The sequence below is a fragment of the Acomys russatus genome, chromosome 13 (assembly GCF_903995435.1).
Source record: "Acomys russatus chromosome 13, mAcoRus1.1, whole genome shotgun sequence".
Lineage (NCBI taxonomy): Eukaryota > Metazoa > Chordata > Mammalia > Rodentia > Muridae > Acomys > Acomys russatus.
This window is the reverse complement of record NC_067149.1, coordinates 71,213,937-71,231,194: the sequence shown is the minus strand read 5'-3', so window position 1 is coordinate 71,231,194 and position 17,258 is coordinate 71,213,937. Positions and strand designations below refer to the sequence as shown.

Genomic DNA, 17,258 nt, shown 5'->3' with positions numbered 1-17,258 from the left:
TCTAATATTCTTAGGCTTACTGCAGCAATTGTTTTTACTTGTATTCTTCCCTTGTATTTCTCTTGTTCTGTACAGATTATCAGCGCCTCATGACTGTGGCAGAAGGCATTACCACACTCTTGTTCCCATTTCAGTGGCAGCATGTCTATGTGCCCATCCTCCCTGCTTCTTTGCTGCATTTTCTTGATGCCCCTGTCCCTTATCTGATGGGTCTTCAGTCAAGAGAAGGAACGGACCGCTCTAAATTAGAGCTTCCTCAAGAGGTAAAGCTTATCATCAGTGACGCAGCATGCTGCTTGTTGACGTTGGTCACGGCTTCTTTGGTTAAGTAACGTTGTCTGTGTGCAGTGGTTACCCCTGAATCTCCCAGGTGCTGTGGGTTAGGGCCTGAGCCCTGGGCTGCGCACTGTATCTTGTAATACTCGCTATAATGTAGCTACTAATTAAATATGCTGAGAAGGACAGTAACAACCTTTCCAGACTCCACACTCCTGAAGGCGGTTCAGGAATGGTACACTACCATTTTATTGTTCTAAAAGCATTTAACTTCTTTTTCACTCTCATGCTATAAATTTTGTTTTTAAGCAGTGTATTTGTCAGGGTTCTGTAGAGCAACAGATCTTATAGAATTAATATATATAGAAAAGGGATTGCTGTGATTTACAGGCTGTGCTCCAGCTAGTCCAACAATGGCTGTCTACCAACCGGAAGTCCAGGAACCCACTAGCTGGCTGGATGTCTCAGCTGGTCTCCAGTAGACACTGGAATCCTGAAGAAGTGGACTCTGATGCCAGTGAAGGAGGAAGTGCTAGGGAGGTGAGAGCAGAGAGAGCAGAGGCAGAGAGAGACGTTTCCTTCGTTCGTGTCCTTAAATACACTGCAGCAGGAGGCATGGCCCAGTTAAAGTGGTTCTTCCCACCTCAAAGATAAAATACCTCACAGGTGTGTCTCTCCATTTTGGGGTTTTAATTAAGCCCAGATGCTGTCAGGTTGACAATTAAGAAGAGTCATCACTACTGGGCATGGTGGCGCACACCTTTAATCCCAGCACTCGGGAGGCAGGGGCAGGCGGATCGCTGTGAGTTCGAGACCAAGCTGGTCTACAAAGCAAGTCCAGGACAGCCAAGACTACACAGAGAAAACCTGTCTTGGAACCCCCCCCCCCGCAAAAAGAAGAGCCATCACAACCAGTATAGCCCAGATTTAACATTCCTTTAAAATCATTTTTATTGAGTTTAATTTAATTTTTGACCTCCATTGAATAAAAAGCAATATCTCTCAGCAAATTCTGGGTAATGGAAACAGCAGATGCCTTACGGCTTACTGTCTTTAGATGTAGGCCTGTTATTAGCCTGTTCTAAACGTCTCACAGACAATGCCAAGTTAACAGAACTTTTAATCCCTAGCTTCTTGGCACTTTAATGCTATTATGCTTCTCTGCATTGTGTTTTAAAATATTTAGGAAGAAAATAAGAGCTCTTAAAAGCATTGTGAGTTTAAGTCTTAGTTCTTGTTAATGCTACTCAAATTTGGAATGGGAAGCTTTGAAATAAACTATTGATGAGGGTGATAAAGACTACTTAAAACATAACATGGGTAATCACATTATTAGCTGTTTATTTAGCACATTTCTTGATAAAATTCCTCTTCCTGAGCTTCACTTTTACTTGTTCTTATTTCTCAAGGGGATCCTTATTTTAAGAAATGAATTTAAAATAACACAGTAAGCCACAGCCATTGTTGCCAGTAGCGGGTCCTGTAACCACTCACCATGCTGCCTCGCCACAGTAGCTGTGCTGTGGATGAGGAAGGGCCTGACTGAGGCCACGCACGTGAAGTATGCTTGTTGTCCTGTCCTGTGTTGGGCTTAGGCTTGCTTGCTACACCCTCTATCCTTGAATTTTATTGTTTTATCCTTAATTATGTTAATGTAATTGTTGGTTCAAAGAGTTAAGTTCTGTGCATTTTCAAAGAAATACACTAGCCAAGTGGATTTTTTTTATTAAAAAAAAAAGACTTTATATCATTTTTAGTTTCTTATTTATTATATATGTATCATTATTCAGCAAATTATATAAGAAATGTATTTAAATATATCAAAGTTCTTCCCAGTTTACATGAATACTTGTTGAAATATTTTTAAAGATTTACTTATTTATTATTATGTATACAGTGCTCTGGCTGCATGTACACCTGCAGGCCAGAAGAGGGCATCAGATCACATTATAGATGGTTGTGAGCCACCATGTGGTTGTTGGGAATTGAACTCAGGACCTCTGGAAGAGCAGACAATGCTCTTAACCTCTGAGCCATCTCTCCAGCCCCAATGTTGAGATATTTTAGTGCCACTTAGTACGTATATAGTTGGAAGAACTTTGCCTGCTTGTATCATCTGAGTCTAAAGATAAGCCAGTTAAACTTTCTAAAAGCCCTCGTAATGAGGGCTGTAATTTTCTAGTTGCTTTTTTCCCATCTTGAACTCAGTGCACAAACTCATCTCTTCATATAATGGCATAATATGAAGCAACATGAGTCAACTATAAAATAAGCAGTGTTTCTGTATAGAAACCATACATTAAAAATGTCATAGTTTGAGAAGAAAAAGCTAACAATATATCTGTTCACCCAGAAAGCATTTTGTAGTGAAATGCAATAAATAGCTTCCCGTACTTTTAAAGAGGGAGTAGACATAAAAAAAAAAAAAAAAGCTGGGCATGGTGGTGCACACCTTTAATCTCAGCACTCAGGAGGCAGAGGCAGATGGATCCCTGTGAGTTCGAGGCCAGCCTGGTCTACAAGGTGATTTCAACACAGCCAGAGATACACACAGGAAAACCCTGTATCTGAAAAACAAACAAACAAAAAAAATCCTTTTATGCTGGGTGTAGTGGTGCACACCGTTGATCTCAGAACTTGGGAGGCAGAGGCAAGTGGATCTCTCTAAATTCAAAGCTAGACTAGTCTACATAGAGAGTTCCAAGACTGCCAGAGCTACATAAAAGAGAGCCTACACACACACACACACACACACACCTAAAATATACATATAATGAAATAAAACAGTCTTTCTAAAGAGACTTAAATGTGCCCTCTAATGACATGTCCCTCCTGCCCCTGAAAACTCTGGAATAAAAGCCTCTGAGAACAACTATAAAAGTGGAGAGCTGACAAGGTCATGGTTGAGTAAGCTATAATGTCAGTTGTTAGGCGGCTAATGTGGCTGCCTAGACAACTAGCCACCTACTCCTTTCCTCGTGATTCAAAATGGTAGATGTGAGTAGCCATTTGTTAGATTATCTTTCAGGGATCAGCATGTGGAAAGGGAGGAGCATAGAAGAGTGCGGCACTAAGCATTGATTACAAAGTCTGTCTGTACCTCACCCTCAGCCTCCTGCTCATCTTCACTATGTTAGAAAAATAAATTCGGTGGCTGGAGATGGCTCAGCAGTTAAGAGCACTGGCTTCTCTTCCAGAGGACCTGGGTTCAGTTCCCAGCATCCACATGACAGCTCACTCCTGCCTGTAGCTCCGGTTCCAGGGTTTCCGATAACCTCACACAGACATACACAAAGGCAAAACACCAGTGAACATAAGATAAAAATAAAATATTTGTTTAAAGAAAAAAATATCAAGAGAAATGCCTTTTTTTTATTGAGCCTTGCCTTGAGATTCTAAGGGAGTATTTATTTTATTTTATTTCATGTTTGTTTTAGAGACAGGACATCCCTGAGTAATTCTGGCTTTTCTGAAGTCAATTCATATACCAAGTTGATCTCAAACTCACAGAGGTTGCCTTGCCTTGAGTGCTAGGACTAAAGGTGTATAACACCTTACCTGGCATATGCATTGCTTTTAATTGGAGGTATAATATCATGAAAGTTTGTAGGCACGGTTAATCAGAAATATAGAAATATTTGGTACCCAAACTATGTCAGATTGAGATGTTAAGTTTATTTCTTTTATCATGGTCTCCCATGGTACCTGTTTTTCAACAAGGGAAAATCTTGGGATATTTTTATTGAGTTTGACTTGAGACTTCACTTTACTTCTTGCTCAGGGTTGTCTAATGGAAGAGCAGGGATCAAAAAAGAAAAACAACGATATAACGGTTGCTCCTTCTTCCCTTGGCTGCCATTCAGGAGAACAATATGAATTCTCTCCCTGGTGATCTGGGGGAGAAGAGAAACACACAGAGGAACTTCCTGTCTTGTCTATTCCATTCCTGTGTCAGCTCAACAGATAGAACTGAATCCAGTCGTGTGCGTGGCCACGTGCTGTGTGTGTGTTCAGCTGTTGGTTCTGTCTGCTCCCTTGCTTTCTCCACCCTCTCCTGCCCACCCCGTCCTAGACGCTCAGTCCTGCTTCTCACTAACAACTTTGTTCTAATTAAGAGGTACAGAGCAATAAAGGTTTGGAGTCTCCCACTTTGAGGGATTTGAGAAATGCTTAGAATTTTATTCAAATTTTTGGCCTTTTGAACTTTCAGTATCAACTTGAAGAAAAAAATGTTAGAATATATTCCAAATCAAAGGTAAAAACAAACTTAGAAAATAGTTCCTCTGGTTTCTGTCATACTTTTTATCTGCCCAAGAATATCTCCTGACGCTGGGAATAGAGCCCAATCTAGACCATGTACAAGTTCCTGGGTTCTATTCCCAGCATGCCAGGATGCGAAAGAGTGAATTGGGGATGGGGGGTGTTAGAAGGAGAGAAAAAAGGGAGAGCGTCTTAGTTAGGGTTTCATTGCTGTGAAGAGGCACCATGACCAAAGCAACTCCTACACAGGAAAGCATGGAGCTGGGGCTGGCTCACAGTGCAGAGAGTTAGTCCATTATCACCATGGCGGGAAGCCTGGTGGTGCGCAGGCAGACATGGTGTTGGAGGAGCCAGGAGTTCTACATCTTGATTTGCAAGCAGCAGCAGCAAGAGACTGTGCCACACTAGGAGTAGCCTAAGCATACGAGACGCCAAACCTGCCTTCACAATGACAGACTTCCTCTAGCAAGGCCACACCTCCTAACTGTGCCACTCCCTGTGGGCCAAGCATTCACACACGTGAGTCTGTGGGGGTCGTTCCTATTCAAACCACCACACTCCACTGCCTTTCCCCTATAGGCTTGTAACCGTAGCATAATGCGTTTAATCAAATTCAATGTCACAGTCTCAACAATGTTTAAAAGTCCAAAGTTCCAAGTCTCTTCTGAGAATCATGCAAATCTTAGCTGAAATCCCTTGTAAAATCAAAATGAAAAAGCAGATCACATTGTTCACACAAATCATGGCCCAGGATATATACGTCACCGTTCCAAAACGTAGGGAAGGGAGCACGGTGAGGAAACACTGGACCAAAGCAAGACCTAAAACCAGCTGGGCAAACTCCAAGCTCTGCATCTCCATGTCTGACGCCAAAGCACTCTTCAAATCTCCACCTCCTTTCAGCTTTGTTGACTGCAACGCACTTCTTTCTTGAGCTGGTTCCACTCCCTCTTAGTGGCTTTCCTCAGCAGGTATCACTTGGCTCTGGCATCTCCAACATCTTGGCGTCTCCAAGACAATACAGGCTTCATACAATGGGCCTCTCTGGGCCTCCATGCAGGGGCACCCTGCCACATCCTTGACCTCAGCAGAAGGAGAAAGAAGGGTCATCACACTCTTCTTGTGGGAGTGTAAATTGATGTAGCCAATATGAAAGTCACTATGGACGTCCCTAAACATTTAAAAATAGAACTACCATATGACCCAGCTATGGCGTTTCTGGGTGCACACCCAAAGAAATCTAAGACTGAATACCACAAAAACTTCTGCACAGCCATGTTTATTGATGTGCTGGTCATAATACTGAGGAGAGGGAGTCAGTATGGCTGTGTGCGAGCAGATAGAGTGATAAGGCAGATGTGGCTTGCATACACAGTGGGATTTCATTCAGCCATAAAAAGGAAACTATGTCATTTGAAAGAAATTGAATGAACTAGCTATCATGTTAAGTGAAATAAGCCTGCTCAGAAAACAAATATTGTGTGCTTATATTTTTTATGTGGAATCTAGATTTTTTTTAAATGAGTGCTCACACACACCCGCACATGCACACGCACACATACACACACACACACACACACACACGTGAAATGAAGGGTGAAGGGTGGCTATGTAGAGACAGGGAGGACTTAGTAGGAAGATGGAGGGGTAACTCAGGGGAAGACAGTTTCACACAGGATCTAGGTGTAATAGCACAGGCACACACACTTCTGACATAAAAGAAGCTAGGCATGGTGGCACACAGCTGTGAGAGCCAGCAGGAGGATCTGAAGTTCAAAGTCCTCTCCGTTGTCTAGGTAGGTGGAGGCTAGCCTGGGCTACCTGAGACCCTGTAAGACACAGTACTACCAGGGCATAATGAGTCCAGGACAACTCAGAAAGGAACTTAACGACAGTTAGAGTTTGTGAGAAAAACAATGGTAGGCACACTAGAAACCTCCTCAGTTGCTGGGAAGAGCCCAAAGACAAAAACGCTGTGTGTTCTGAGTTGCACAGCAGTGGCAGACTCAGCGGTGGATTCTTGTACCTCCTGCTTTGGAGCAGGGCCTTCAGAAAGGCAGTTAGGATGCCCAGAGGCAAGTGACCTTTCTAGAAAGCACAGACGCTTAGCATTGAGGATATGTGAGCAACTACATTGTGAGGGCTTCTGGGTGTAAGTACCTGTCCCATTAAAGGCATGGTTACTTCTCCCATCTTCTTGAGGTGTCTTCAAGTATAACAGACAGCTTTCCTGAGGGGCCATTTCCTATCTAGGTGTTGGTATTAGTCAGGGTTCGCTGGTGAAACAGACTTGCAGATCGGAGGAATATATGTTACATATAATATATATTATATGTTAATATATGTAAATATATTAAAGGAAAATTAGAGTGAGAAAGAGGGAGGGAGAGACAGAAGGGATTTATCAGGATGCCTTACACGCTCTGACCCTCCTACTCCAGCAATGGCTGTCTACTAACAGAAGGTCCCAGAATCCAGTAGATGTCTCAGATGGGCTCCAGCATTTACTGGAATCCTGAAGAAGTAGGCTCTAGTGCCAGTAAAGGAGTGGACTTGCCAGCAAGATCAAGCAGGAGAAGAGAGAGAAAGCTTCCTTCTCCCATGCTGTGGATGGGCTGCCAGCCGAAGGTGGGGCCAGACTAAAGGTGAACCTTCCCTGTCACAGACCCAGATTAGAAGTGGGTCTTCCCACTTCAAATGATTCAATTCAGCAAAACGCCCTCATGGGTATGCCCAGCCCTCATGGGTGTGCCCAGTCCTCATGGGTGAGCCCAGCCCTCATGGGTGTGCCCAGCCTTTTTGAGGTTTAGCTCATTCTAGATGTGCTTGACTTGACTACCGAGAACAGCCGTCACAGTGATGGACAGGCAGACTACCGAGAACAGCTGTCATGGTGATAGACAGGCTGACTACCGAGAACAGCCATCACAGTGATGGACAGGCTGACTACCGAGAACAGCCGTCACAGTGATGGATAGGCTGACTACCGAGAACAGCCGTCACAGTGATGGACAGGCTGACTACCGAGAACAGCCGTCACAGTGATGGACAGCCGTCACAGTGATGGACAGGCTGACTACCGAGAACAGCCGTCACAGTGATGGACAGGCTGACTACCGAGAACAGCCGTCACAGTGATGGACAGGCTGACTACCGAGAACAGCCGTCACAGTGATGGACAGCCGTCACAGTGATGGACAGGCTGACTACCGAGAACAGCCGTCACAGTGATGGACAGGCTGACTACCGAGAACAGCCGTCACAGTGATGGACAGGCTGACTACCGAGAACAGCCGTCACAGTGATGGACAGGCTGACTACCAAGAACAGCCGTCACAGGGATGGTCACAGTGATGGACAGGCTGACTACCGAGAACAGCCGTCACAGTGATGGACAGCCGTCACAGTGATGGACAGGCTGACTACCGAGAACAGCCGTCACAGTGATGGACAGGCTGACTACCGAGAACAGCCGTCACAGGGATGGACAGGCTGACTACCGAGAACAGCCGTCACAGTGATGGACAGCCGTCACAGTGATGGACAGGCTGACTACCGAGAACAGCCGTCACAGTGATGGACAGGCTGACTACCGAGAACAGCCGTCACAGTGATGGACAGGCTGACTACCAAGAACAGCCGTCACAGGGATGGACAGCCGTCACAGTGATGGACAGGCTGACTACCGAGAACAGCCGTCACAGTGATGGACAGCCGTCACAGTGATGGACGGGCTGACTACCGAGAACAGCCGTCACAGTGATGGACAGCCATCACAGGGATGGACAGGCTGACTACCGAGAACAGCCGTCACAGGGATGGACAGGCTGACTACCGAGAACAGCCGTCACAGTGATGGACAGCCATCACAGGGATGGACAGGCTGACTACCGAGAACAGCCGTCACAGGGATGGACAGGCTGACTACCGAGAACAGCCGTCACAGTGATGGACAGCCATCACAGGGATGGACAGGCTGACTACCGAGAACAGCCGTCGCAGGGATGGACAGCCGTCACAGGGTTGGACAGGCTGACTACCGAGAACAGCCGTCACAGTGATGGACAGGCTGACTACTGAGAACAGCCGTCGCAGGGATGGACAGGCCACTCGGGATGAGCTTAAAGGAGGGGATAAGAGTATATCGGTCTTTGAGCAATTTAGAATAGACATCTCAACTTTGAGCCAGAGGTGTAGAACTCAGAAAGTATTCTTGTGACCAAGTAAATTCTTATAACAAGTAAACTTAAAAATGTTAAAGAAAATTAAAAACTATTTCTATAAAATACCCATACTTTACCACGAGGAAATAATTTTCCCTTAGTGGGTTTCTAAAAAGCCCTGCTACCTTCACCTCTCTCCCTTTCATATATTTTACATATGTTTATATTTGTTTTTAACGTATATGAGTATTTTACCTACATATGTGTATATATACCATGTGCTATTTTGCCTAGATGTATGTGTGCTCACCATGTGTGTGCCTGGTGCATGTGGAAGTAAGACAGGGGCATTCGGTCTCCTGGAACTAGAGTTACAGAAGTTGTGAGCAGCCAGTGGGTGCTGGGAAGCGACCCAGAGCCTCTGGAAGCACAAGGACTCTCCACTGCTGAGCCTCCTCTTCATCCTCAGTGTAGCCCTGGCTGTCCTAGAACTCGCTCTGCAGACCAGGCTGACCTCAAACTCAGAGATCCACCTGCCTCTGCCTCCCATGTGCTGGGATTAAAGGCGTGCGCCACCACTGTCCGGACTACTCATAGAGACCTACCTCCCACTGCCTCTGGAGTGTTGGAGTTGGAGGCATGCACTGCCATGGCTGACCGAAGTTTTTGTTTTCTGGTGCTAGAGCAGTAGCTCAAAGGCCAGGAGCACTTGTGTTCTCACAGAAGGCCCAGGTTTGGTTTAAGCATTCAGGTAGTTCCACGGAGCCCAGCACCTTCTGACCTCTGAGGGTATCAGTCATGCACACATGCAGGCAAAACACATACAGATAAAGTAATACAAATCTAAAAAAAATATTTTAAGTAAATGATTTTTATATGTGCATGTAGGTGGTGGTGTAGGTGGTTGCAAACCATAGCACTCGTGTGCAAATCATAAGACACCTTCATGGAGTCAGTTTCCACTTCTAGCTTCTGGGTTCCAGGAACTCGTGTCATCTGGCTTGCTCACCCATTTAACCCATGGGGGTGGGGGTTGCCTGCATGCCTGTCTGCGCTACATTCATGTGTCATGCCTGTAGGAGCCAGCGTGTCAGATCCTTTGGGATTGGAGTTGTAGGTTGTACTGAGCTGCCATGTGGGAACCAATCAAAGATCCCCAGGAAGAGCAGCCGCCTCTCTGGTCACCTACCTCAGCACACCTTTTTTTTTTTTTTTTTTTTTCCTATTTGAATTCTAGGGAAAGTAACTTTGATAATTTTCCTTTCCTAAAACCGACGTCTTGGTGTGTTACATCCAGAGCTAGTTGCGTACGGAGGATTTCTGTGCCTGCGATGTGCTGAGTTAGCCAACATGCAGGAGGGGCAGTGTGTAGGCGGCAAAGGGAAAAATGGAGACAGAGATGGAGAAGGTCATGAAGGCAGCTTAATAAAAAGAAAAACAAACATGATTAAAGTAGAAATGTATGAAACCAGTTGTTTTATATGCTAGAAAACAGTAGTGACTAAAAGAATCTGGACCTAGTCTACTGGCTTGTGTGGCTCAGTGTGGGGAAGGGGCTGGAAAGGCTCTCATAAAAGGCAGCGTATTGAAGAGGACTTGGTTAGCACGCACAAGGCCGTAGACTCAGTTCTCAACAGGTGGCCAGTAACGCTATCTAGGAGACAAAAATAGCACAAGATGACTTGGCTCTCGATCTGCAGAGCTCTGGGAAATCCCTAAAGTTTTAGTCAGTCAGCCTTGTACAAGTTCACAAAACCTTGTGTTTTTGTTTTTTCCATTTCAGGCTAATTTGTGCTTCGTGGATATTGACAACCATTTTATTGAGTTGCCTGAAGAATTTCCCCAGTTCCCCAATAAAGCGGACTTTATCAAAGAGCTGTCTGAAGTTCTTCTCCAATTTGGGATTCCTCCTGAGGGCAGCCTGCATTGTAGTGAGAGTGCCACCAAACTAAAGAATATGGTTCTGAAAGACCTGGTCAATGACAAAAAGAACGGCAACGTCCCCAGCAGTAACGTGAGCGTGTACGAGTTCCTGAGGAGCAGCGAAACCATGGCCCGCCTCCAGGCTCTCGCTGAGAGGACTGGCGTGGCCATGGAGAAAATGGACCTCTCAGCTTCTCTGAGTGAAAAGGAGAAGGATCTAAAATTGCAGTGTGAAGAGGCGGAGCTCAGGGACTACCAGCTCAATGTGCAGCTACGAGAGGTCTTTGCCAGCCGCTTCACACAGATGTTTGCAGATTATGAAGCATTTGTGATTCAGACTGCCCAGGACATGGAATCCTGGCTGACCAACCGGGAGCAGATGCAGAACTTTGACAAAGTAAAGAGAACCATCGTTTTCCTTTTTATCATTATCAATGGCCTATACTACTAATCTTTTTTATATTTTAAGCCCAGGTTTTTTCCTTTTTTTCCATCCCATTAAGTATTTTATGCTAGATAAAATGGTTTCACAAGAAAGTGGTAGAAGCAGGCGGATCAGGATGCAAGGCTGCCCTCTGCGACAGCGCGAGTCTGAGACCGCTTAGGTCACCTGAGACCTGTTTCAAAAGCAGAAGCGAACTGACTGCTTATAGAACTGGCCTTTGAATTGTGTATTAAATTGCTATAGTCTCTTAATTTTCTGTACCTGAGCAATGCTTAAATGATAAGAACTTGATTTTCACAAGTCTTACTTACTCTTGTTTTATGACCAAATCTAGAAAAACTAAGCCTATTCTTTTTCTAAGAAATTCTGACTGAACGCCGGGCGTGGTGGCGCACGCCTTTAATCCCAGCACTCGGGAGGCAGAGGCAGGCGGATCGCTGTGAGTTCGAGGCCAGCCTGGTCTATAAAGTGAGTCCAGGATGGCCAAGGCTACACAGAGAAACCCTGTCTCAAAAAACCAAAAAAAAAAAAAAAAAAAAAAAAAAAAAAAGAAATTCTGAAGCCGGGCGTGGTGGCGCACGCCTTTAATCCCAGCACTCGGGAGGCAGAGGCAGGCGGATCGCTGTGAGTTCGAGGCCAGCTTGGTCTACAAAGTGAGTCCAGGATGGCCAAGGCTACACAGAGAAACCTTGTCTCGAAAAAACCAAAAAAAAAAAAAAAAAAAAGAAATTCTGACTGATAGTTTAGTTTTCACCCAGTGATGTAGGTCACAATTTGTTCCTGTAAAGGCAGCAGTTCAGTTTCATAGGCCTAATTTTTATCTTGTTGTTGTTGTTGTTTTTTCTGAGACAGGGTTTCTCTGTGTAGCCCTGGCTGTCCTGGACTCACTCTCCAGACCAGGCTGGCCTCAAACTCACAGAGATCCGCCTGCCTCTGCCTCCCGAGGGCTGGGATTAAAGGCGTGCGCCACCATGTCTGGCTTCTTCTGTATCTTAAAAGAGAACAAATGGGTAAATTGGATTTCATGACTTAGTCTAAGATTATGTTCCAGAGTGTTTAGAGAGGGAGACTAGAAAGCGTAGCAGTTTTTTCCTGTGCTGCAAAAGCTTCTTTACAAGGTTTGCTGTGTTCTGTCTGGTGCTCTTTGTGTGCCCCGATTGCTCCAACAGGCAAAAGCACTGGAGAGGCACAGGAGAGCTTTTCCTTAGGTCACCAGGATGCAGTTCAGTCTTCTGCCTCGGTTACTGAACAAGCATAATTCTGTGTTAAGCATGTCATAAAAGAACTCCCCCCCCCAAAAAAAAGAACTCCCAAGGGAGCTATCACATTCCAAGATGCTAAATGTTTAATTTTGGCGCATCTGCAAATAGGTATTTACTAGGTATTTTTTTAATGGAGGATAGTAATCTATGTGCATCAGAGTTTGCCAGTGTGCTTTATGCTTAACTAAGCTTCTTTGCTATTAAGAACCCACTTTTCAAATATTTTCTGCTCTAGGACCTGTTTTCATTTTTGCTTAATTTTTATTATACTTTTTATCCAACTTAAGAACTAATCTTACACATTTATGATCTATCTTTGGAGCAGTTTAAATTCTAGTTTAAGTTCCTATCCTAGTACTTTGTTCTTCTTTATATAGTTTCGTATTAGAAGGGGAACTCCTTCTATATAACCCTAAGAAAATGAAAGTCCCATGTGGAACTCTATACGGCTATAGTTGTTTCCACAAAGGAAATATGCAGGACATAGTTGTCTTCAAGCCGAGGTCTAGTTGATTTTAATTCTTACAGAACACAAGAATCTAAACACCAAAAGCCAGATGTTTGGCCCGTTTTTTTAAATGGGAGGCAGGGTGGGGGCTCCATTTGTCCTATAAAATAAATGTGATGTTTACTTGTGAAATACCGTTTAAGGAGATAAATTGTTTCCAGAGATTAGTATGAGTCTGTAGGGAATTTGGACTCACATAAATGCATTTAAACTATGGAAGCACCTAAATTACAAAGTGGATTCTGTAAAGAAGCTTTTATTAAAAGTCTCCTCACATATTAGGATAGAAAATTAAGTACACTGGGAAGAAGCTGGCGAGGATGAAGCAAAGACACTGTCCTCCGCTCTTTCTCCTTTTGGCCCTGAAACACTGCGTCTGCTCTGAAGGGCGAGAGAGTGGAAAGCAGAGCCAACCTAGTGACTACACAGGGATTCTCCTGTAAGTCTGAGCTGACCCTGACCTGCACACATCATACCTGAAGACACAAGACAGCATGAGACTTCTGAGTAGAGGCCAGTCATAGATGTTGCATCAGCCGAGGGCTTGTGTGCTCCTGAAGATCGCTTGTGTGTGGGTGTATTTTCTCTCTCTCTCTCTCTCTCTCTCTCTCTCTCTCTCTGTGTGTGTGTGTGTGTGTGTGTGTGTGTGTGTGTCTCTCTCTCTCTCTCTCACTCTCAGTCTCATGCGGTTTTGACAACACAGGTGGAAGGAGTTTGATCTTGACGCAGCAAAAGTGAGTCTAGAAAAACATCTGCTTGAACGCCACAATATTTTACCCATAGGCACAAATTCCATGTTGTCATTTTTAAGTTCTTGCACAAACACATACAAATTATTGTGACACATGCATATGTAAGTATGGACATGATCGATGCACATATACACACATATATGTATCAGTCACTCACCTGTAGCCTTTTGTGTAGCAACTTAGCCACCGTCAGCCATTAACTGTGTCCTCTATGCTGCATAATGGCCATCAGGGTACTTATATAAATCAATTTTCAAAGGTAAGATCAATGCTAAAGCGTTAAGTGACCTAAAATCTATAAATTTAGAGGGAAGGAAAAACAAGTGGACTTGCGAGACTTCTTAAATGTCAAATATCAGTTTTCTATGTCATAAGTTTGAAAAGTAGTAACCTTAACTACAAACTGTTGAGTTTCATCTTATACACTGTTAAGGCGGCCTCACACAGTAACACCTTGCTAATTTTCTCATTATAGGCTTCTTTCCTCTCTGACCAGCCTGAACCTTGCCTGCCATTTCTTTCACGCTTCATTGAAACACAAATGTTTGCCACCTTCATTGATAATAAGATCATGTCTCAATGGGAGGAGAAAGACCCTCTGCTTCGGGTCTTTGATTCTCGGATTGAGAAGATAAGACTGTATAACGTAAGAGCACCCACCCTGCGGACATCGACATATCAGAAATGCAGCAGTTTAAAGGAAGCAGGTATATTTTCCATACCTTTTTTAAAAATGCATGATCATTTCTTTCTATAAACTGTTGACTTTTGCCACACAAAGTTAATTTTGGAGGAGATGAGGGCCTTGTTGTGTAGTCCTGGCCATCCTGGAACTTGCTCTGTAGGTCAGGCGGCCTTGGCCTCAGTTTTGCCTGTCTCTGCCTACGGACTGCTGGGGTTAAAGGCGTAGGCCACTACCCATGGGCAACAAAGTTAATTTTTACTTAGGGACAGCATGATAATCCCAGTGTTACCAAGAAGTGGCCTTATACTTTTCTTCAGCTTTCTGCAAATCCCTATTCCTATGGACATTTCTTTCCCTTTTCCCCAAATAGGAAAAAATAATAATAAGTTGAGCTTGACAAGAAGATACAAATTTTTTTTTATTTTCTTGTGTTGGAAAAAAATGTTACTTTCTCTCTTGCTACTGATGTTTCCTTTCCCCGTCCCTCGAGTCTCTGGCTGTTAGCTTAAAGTAGTAAACCTAACACTGCGCATTTCCCCATGCCCTCGTGTCTCTGGCTGTTAGCTTAAAATAGTAAACCTAACACTGTGCATGCCTACCGCACTCAAGAGGCCAAGTAGACGGTCCATGAGTTTAAGGGCAGCCTGGGTAGTATAGCAAGATTTTGTGTAAAATGAAAACAAAACAAAACAAAAAGGAACTCTGAGACACTGTCTGGTTTCTATAACTAAAACATATTAGCTTTGTGGTGTAATTAATTATATAGTTTAATTTCTTGAAATTAAATCTCTGGATTTTTGCATTCAAATTAAGGGGCCTCTCAACCCTGACACCAGCTTTCCCCCCAAAATGAGGAATTTTCTTGGTCTTGTCTGGTAGTGTAATATATTCTGTTAAATAGATAATCAAACTGAGAGCCAGCATTTGAGTCCTTTCTGTGTGCCAGCCATTATGCCAGCGTTTGTCCTGACAGGCCTTTTTACACGCACTCTTACTGATGGGCATGTGCACAGCCATTTTTTGTGGCTTTATTACTGTCCTCACTCTATGGTTAGGAAACAGAGGTTAAAGGTTGTCGTTCTGTAGCTAGTTATTGATGGAGCCACAAGTTGGATCCAGATCTGAGTGATTTCTAATATCTAAAACCTTAGTCTTTTATTAGTGGTTTTATTCATCAACAGATACGTAAAATGTGCTGATTTGTGTAGTTTCTATACACTATGCCCAATTCCCAACCCGTTCTTTGCTGAATAGAGATATATACCACGCAAATGCCTCCTTTTATTTCTTTCCACTCAATAAAAAAGTGGCACTTTTTAAATTTGAGACCAGATTTTCTACTGGATAAAAGGACACAACAGATCTGTAGCTTTTTCTACTCTACTTCTTCTGCTTGCTAACCTTTCCATCTTTACTTACATGGCTCCATTATGGGAGAAATAAACTTGCTTCAGTGTTTTTAAGGACAGAAGTATTAAATGATAACGTTTATGAAGTGCTGTAGTCTTCAAAGCAGCATTCTGGATTTCCATGTATAAGGGCAATTCCTTGGAACCACTTCAGGGAGGGGCAGGGACCTCTGTTTCTACAAACTGAGGAGATAGAACAAGTGAAGCCATTTGCTCAGAGATTATGACTTCCAGTGCTTTTAATAGATATGTTAATACCTCATCGGGAACTTTTTGTTCCTCTCTTCCTGACAGATTTTTAAATTTTTATTTATTTATTATATATAAAGTTCTCTGTCTGCCTGCATGTGTGCCTACACACCAGAAGAAGGCATCAGATCTCATTATAGATGGTTGTGAGCCACCATGTGGTTGCTGGGAATTGAACTCAGGATGTCTGGAAGAGCAGACAGTGCTCTTAACCTCTGAACCATCTCTCCAGCCTGGTTTTTCTTTTCATTTTTTTCTTTCTTTCTGTTTGTTTATTTGTTTTGTTTTTGGTTTTTGGTTTTGGTTTTTGGGTTTTGGGTTTTTTTTGCTTTTCAAGACAGGGTTTCTCTATGTAGCCTTGGCTGTCCTGAACTTGCTTTGTAGACCAGGATGGCCTCAAACTCACAGAGATCTACCTGCCTCTGCCTCCCCAATGCTGGGCTTAAAGGCGTGCTCCACCACGCCCGGCTCCTGACAGAATTTTAAAAATGGAATTAAGTACCAATTTTTTAGCTTAACTGCCTCTTGGAAACCAATTAAGATGGACTTTTCTTTTTGTCTCTTGGAGCTTGATTATCCCCTCTCATCACAGAAATTATATAAACCTCTTTTGAAAATATACTATTAAGCCAGATGCGATGACGTACGCCTGTGATACCAACACTCAGGGAGGCAGATTGCTCTGTGAGACTTACGCCATCCTGGTCTACAAAGCAAGTCCAGGACAGCCAAGGCTACACAGAGAAACTGTGTCTCGAAAAACCACCAAAAAAGGAAAAGAAAGAAAGAAAGGATACCATTATAGACAGCATTTCTGAAAAAAGGTTAGGTTAAGACCACAGTTCTCAGGAATGTAGACTTTTGAAAACGTAACCGGAGACTTGTCTATGGCTCTCCCATCCCTTCTCTCACAGATATTAGTTTGGGGGTTGGGGGATGTGGGGGGGGCCGTGTTTCTGTGCGTATGTAGAGGTCAGGAACGAGTTTCAGGAGTCAGTTCCCTCCTTCCATGATGTGGGTCTGGGGGTCAAGGTAGTCAGGCCTGGTGGCAATTATCTCCTTACTGCTGAACCATTTTCTGACCTGTGAGTTTCATTAGAGTTGCTTAAGGAGAGTGTGTATGTGAGTGTGTGCGTGTGTGTGAGTGTGTGTGTGTGTGTGTGCGTGTGTGTGTGTGCGTGTGTGTGTGTGTGCGTGTGTGCGCGCCGCATGCATCTCCTCACTGCTGAACCATTTTCTGACCTGTGAGTTTCATTAGAGTTGCTTAAGGAGAGTGGGTGAGTGTGTGTGTGTGTGTGTGCGCGCGTGTGTGTGTGCGTGCGTGTG

The 17,258-nt window shown here is 43.9% G+C and overlaps 1 protein-coding gene across 2 annotated transcripts in view; it reads left to right on the top strand.

Moving 5' to 3' along the window:
* The window catches only part of Dennd5b (DENN domain containing 5B), a 145,435-nt gene that overhangs the window by 69,812 nt on the left and 58,365 nt on the right, over positions 1-17,258 (top strand). For both annotated transcript variants that reach the window (XM_051155629.1, XM_051155628.1), the window contains 3 exons: positions 76-263; positions 10,483-11,019; positions 14,065-14,296. In XM_051155629.1, coding sequence (XP_051011586.1) covers positions 76-263; positions 10,483-11,019; positions 14,065-14,296 — 957 coding nt within the window. The remainder of the gene's footprint in view (positions 1-75; positions 264-10,482; positions 11,020-14,064; positions 14,297-17,258) is intronic.